At 37.9% G+C, this 4,907-nt stretch overlaps 1 protein-coding gene across 2 annotated transcripts in view; it reads left to right on the forward strand.

Moving 5' to 3' along the window:
* Casc4 (cancer susceptibility 4) overlaps window positions 1-4,907 on the forward strand; it is a 68,388-nt gene that overhangs the window by 34,924 nt on the left and 28,557 nt on the right. For both annotated transcript variants that reach the window (XM_021193861.2, XM_021193859.1), the window contains exons 4-6: window positions 303-393; window positions 3,368-3,509; window positions 4,100-4,180. In XM_021193861.2, the coding sequence (XP_021049520.1) occupies window positions 303-393; window positions 3,368-3,509; window positions 4,100-4,180 (314 nt within the window). The remainder of the gene's footprint in view (window positions 1-302; window positions 394-3,367; window positions 3,510-4,099; window positions 4,181-4,907) is intronic.

Consider the following 4,907-nt stretch of genomic DNA (forward strand, 5'->3'; position numbering starts at 1 on the left):
GATTTCTGAGTTCGAGGCCAGCCTGGTCTACAGAGTGAGTTCCAGGACAGCCAAGGCTACACAGAGAAACCCTGTCTCGAAAAACCAAAAAGAAAAAAAGAAAAAAAAAAAGAGCCGGGCGTGGTGGTGCACGCCTTTAATCCCAGCACTCGGGAGGCAGAGGCAGGCGGATTTATGATTTTGACTACATTTCACTGTTTCTCTACTGAATGATGTTGTGTCTTCCTAAATACATGTGTTGCTTCTGGACAGACTTGGAACACTCAGTCCAATAGCATCTAAAGAATGACTTTCTAATTTAGTTTTCAGTGTGGACAGCAGATCAAGGAGTTAAGAGCACAACATGAAGAAAATATTAAAAAATTAGCAGATCAGTTTTTGCAGGAACAAAAGGTAAATTAAAAATTAGTATTTAAATAATGTATGCTTTGGTTATAATTCATTTAATTTAGAAGTAGATGGGTTTTTGTCATAACACATAAAGAATTCTAATCTGCCTGATTTAAAAGAGGATGTGTATTTGCTGAGTAAAATGGTTGTGTGTAAAAATATATCAACTTTACTTACTGTTTCTTATGGTTAGGAATCAAACCTAGGGCTTTGCACAGTCTAGGCAAATAATTATTATAGTTGTTATTGTTGTCAGATTCTAAGGTGGATGACTTTTTACTGAAAAAACCTTCCTTTTTCCCTCCTCCTTCCTTTTCTGTATCCCTTTCTCTTAGTATATAGCTCAAATGGCATTGAATTTCCAATCCCTTGCCTGAGCTTTTCAAGTGCTGGTATTACAGGTGGATAATATCCACACCCAGCTTCATTTTTTTATTTTATTCTTTTGAGAAAACAGAATTGTCAAGCGTTTTCTTATTAGTCTCTAGTAGTCTGATGCCCTGTCTTAAAACAGAAATAACATGACTAGATACTATATAACTAATTATGATTCATACTTCCTTAAAGTACTGTGGGTCAGATCTGTGGCTTCATACATGCAGTTATATGTTCTGTTGAGCTAGATGACCAACTCTGCCTGATATATTTTGGGTCAGCAAATGTTTTATTCATTTTGAGTTGAGTTATCATAAAGGTCATTGTAGAAATAGAGGAAAAAAAAATTTTTTTATATGTAAGTACATTGTAGCTGTCTTCAGACACTCCAGAAGAGGGAGTCAGATCTCGTTAAGGATGGTTGTGAGCCACCATGTGGTTGCTGGGATTTGAACTCTGCACCTTTGGAAGAGCAGTCGGGTGCTCTTACCCGCTGAGCCATCTCACCAGCCCCAGAGGGAATTTTTTTTTAAAGCTCACTAACCATTATGGACAGGAATTATTTTTTATACTCTTTAATCTTAGATTGGTTAAATGTGGTTTGTATAAAATTTGTAATTAGAGATAAAGAGTGACTCAGTAATGAAGAGTATTTCTTTTGTTCTTTGGTAACATTCTAAGGACTAGAAATCAAGGCTGTCTGGTTTTTGTCCTTAGCTTTTCCTTAGCTTTACAGCAGGATATTTAGGGTGTTATATCTCTTCAGCTTTCAGTCTACAGTTAGAAACAGCTGCAGTTCATCTGTGTCTGCTTTGAAGAGTGTGAGAATGGACTAGTGAAAAGTTTGAGTGATCAGCCACTGTGGAAGACTGAGTGTAGTTAGAGGTAGTATTAAGACTCAGAAAGTTCAAGCCGGGCATGGTGGCGCACGCCTTTAATCCCAGCACTCGGGAAGCAGAGACAGGAGGATTTCTGAGTTCCAGGCCAGCCTGGTCTACAAAGTGAGTTCCAGGACAACCAGGACTATACAGAGAAACCCTATCTCGAAAAACAAACAAACAAAAAAAAGACACCGAAAGTTCAAAGGAGTATAGTGCGTGGGAAAGGAAGGAGAGAGGGGCTTGCGGCTTGCTGTAGTGCTGTGTTATTCGCTGGAAGCCTTTATTATTTTTCATGGTTTTGACAAAAATAGCTGACAAAACAACTTATAACTGAAAACTCAAAATAATATGATATTATGACATGGATATATTATTAAAAATTCACAGGCTAGTATCCATAAATTACATTTTGTATTGTTTTTGTGATACCAGGATAGAAAGACTACAGATCAGAGGAGAATAAGAGAATAAGACTTGAGGCCAAAACTCCTTACAGTATATACTAGGTTAAATCTTCTAACAGAAAAAAGATATAGTAGAGAAACTGGTTTAAAAGATCTACATGAACTCTGAAAGTTTAGTTAATAATTATAATTTTTCCTTTCTTTTCCTTTTGAGACAAGGTCTGATGTAGCTCAGACTGGACTTAAATTTCCTATGTAGCCAAGGGTGGCCTTAAACTTTGGTTTGTCTCCTGTGTGCTCTTATTAGAGATGTATGGCACCTGCCCAGCTTATGTGTTTCTGAGGAGCCAGCCCGGGCTTTTATGGATGGTAGGGAAGCCATCCTCCATCTGAGGCAGCTCTCCAGTCCAGTAACAACTGTCGTCTTTGTTTTACAACTTTATCATAGTAGTATCAGTTCTAACATTGGGGGAACCTGGGTACACAACAGCTAATTTTCTCCAAATCTAAAATTATTTCATGCTCGGCAGTGGTGGTGCAAGCTTTTAATCCCTGCACTCAGGAGGAAGAGACATAGGCAGGCAGGTCTCTGAGTTCAATGCCAGTCTGAGTTACAGAGTTCCAGGATAGCCAGGGCTACACAGAGAGACTGTGTCTTGAAAATCAAGATAGATAGATAGATAGATAGATAGATAGATAGATAGATAGATAGATAGATAGATAGATTTTTTTTCATAATAAAAACTCTCCTTAAACACAACAAGGAGTCCCCTCACTAAATTACAAAAACATTGTTTTAAGAAAGTTGCTTTATATTTAAGACTCTACATGGTGTCTTGTTCCTATAATTCTAGCACTTGGGAAGCAGAGGCAGGAAAATCACCACACATTTGAAGCTAACCTGGTCTGTTTTATCTAGGAAGTTCTAGGCAGCATAAAAACTATGACCTTGTTTCTTAAGAGAAGAAAGAAGTGGGTGGGGGAGTAGACTACTAAAAGTTATCCATTCGCACAAAGGTGATAGCATTAAAAGGAAAACATCTTTGTTAACTTGTTTGTTTTGTTTTGTTTTTACTGTATTTTTGTAGCCCTTAGATGGTTCAGTAAGTAAGGGCACTTGTCAGTAAGCATGATGATCTGTGTTTGATCCTCACTCCCCACATGGTAGAAGAAATGAAACTTGTGGATAACTGCACTTGCCTGCACACGTGAACACACACACAGACACAGACACATACACATTAATTGTTTTATCAGTGGCTTAATGATTCAAAACTGAAAAATACTTATTGTTACCAAATCTTTATCCAACAACAGGAGACCCGTAAGATTCAATCAAATGATGGAAAAGAATTGGGTAGAAATGATCATGTAGCACCTAAAAATATCCCAAATGTGCCTGAAAATGATGCAAATAAGAATGAGGACCCCTCAAGCAATCATCTTTCACATGGGAAAGGTAAGTTTGTGTTTATATGAGATTCACCATTTCTTCCTGTTTTGAAATATAGTCAAATCTGAGATGATTTAAATGTATTGTTTAAATTTTTGGTCCTGTGACAAAAGAGAAAAAAGTATTTTAGTTAAAAATCAGGGCCAGGAACTAGGCTCAGGTGGTAAAGGCACTTGCTGTGCACCAATAACAACCAGAGTTCAGGTCCTCACATCTACATTCAAAAGTTAATGTAGTGGCACATATCTGCAACCCCAGAACTACAGTGAGATAGGAGATGGAAACATATTTTTCTGGAAGTGATCAGGCCAGCTAGCCTTGTCTGTGAAGCAAAGCACACACAACAGAGACCCTACCTCAGCAGTGGAAGGAAAGAGCTGACTCCCTTGACTGCCACATAATGCACACATGCAGGCACATACACACTGAAGAAAGTATGTTTTTTAAAATATTAAAAGGAAAAAAAAAAGCTAAGTTTCAAGCAAGGTGTTCACTTATAATATGTGACATTAGAAACTGATTTTTACTTTCCTTCAAATCTTTTTTGATTTATATTCACATAAACATAGTTGTACCTTATTTTGTTCCTTGGGCAGAACAACTAAAACGAATTGGTGATGCAGGGATGCCTGGAGTAGAAGAGAATGACCTAGCAAAAGTAGATGAGCTTCCTGCTGGTAAGTGAGGCTTACTGGAGAACTGAGCTAAGGTTAATGACACTGTTTTTATGTGGCCACATTCTCTTTGATGTTGTTGTTTTGAGAGAGACTTCAGCTATGTAGCCCAGGCTGGCCTTCAACTTTTCCTGCTCAGTGACTTTTCCTAAGTGACAGGAGTTACAGGTGTGTACCACCATTCTCTGTTCTCCATTAGGTTTGTTTTGGTTTGGTTTAGTTTTTGTAGGATCTAGAAAACCTACAGATGTATGCGTGTTTGGTGCTGCTCATTAATTGCCAGAATTTAAAACAAACAAACCTTTCATTGCATTTATTTGGTGTATCTGTGTGTTTGTGTGTGTGTGTGTGTGTGTGTGTGTGTGTTGAGATTAAGTGCATGCCATGACATATTGTGTGAAGGCCAGAGGACAACTTGTGGGGATTGGGAGAAGAATCAAACTCAGGTTGTTAGACTTTGTGGCCGTTGCTGTAACCCATTGGACCATTTCTCTAGTCAATTGCCAACATTTCCTTTTTTATTTTTTAAGATTTATTTTTATTTATTTAATGTATATGAGTGCTCTATCTGCATGTATACCTGCATACCCAAAGAGAACATCAGCCCTTATTACGGATGGTTGTGAGCCATCATGTGGTTGCTGGGAATTGAACTCAGGTCCTCTGGAAAGCAATCAGTGCTCCTAACTGCTGAGCTACTTCATAACTTTAATTTTGCTACTGTTATGAA

This window comes from Mus pahari, chromosome 3, assembly GCF_900095145.1.
Source record: "Mus pahari chromosome 3, PAHARI_EIJ_v1.1, whole genome shotgun sequence".
Taxonomy (NCBI): Eukaryota; Metazoa; Chordata; class Mammalia; order Rodentia; family Muridae; genus Mus; species Mus pahari.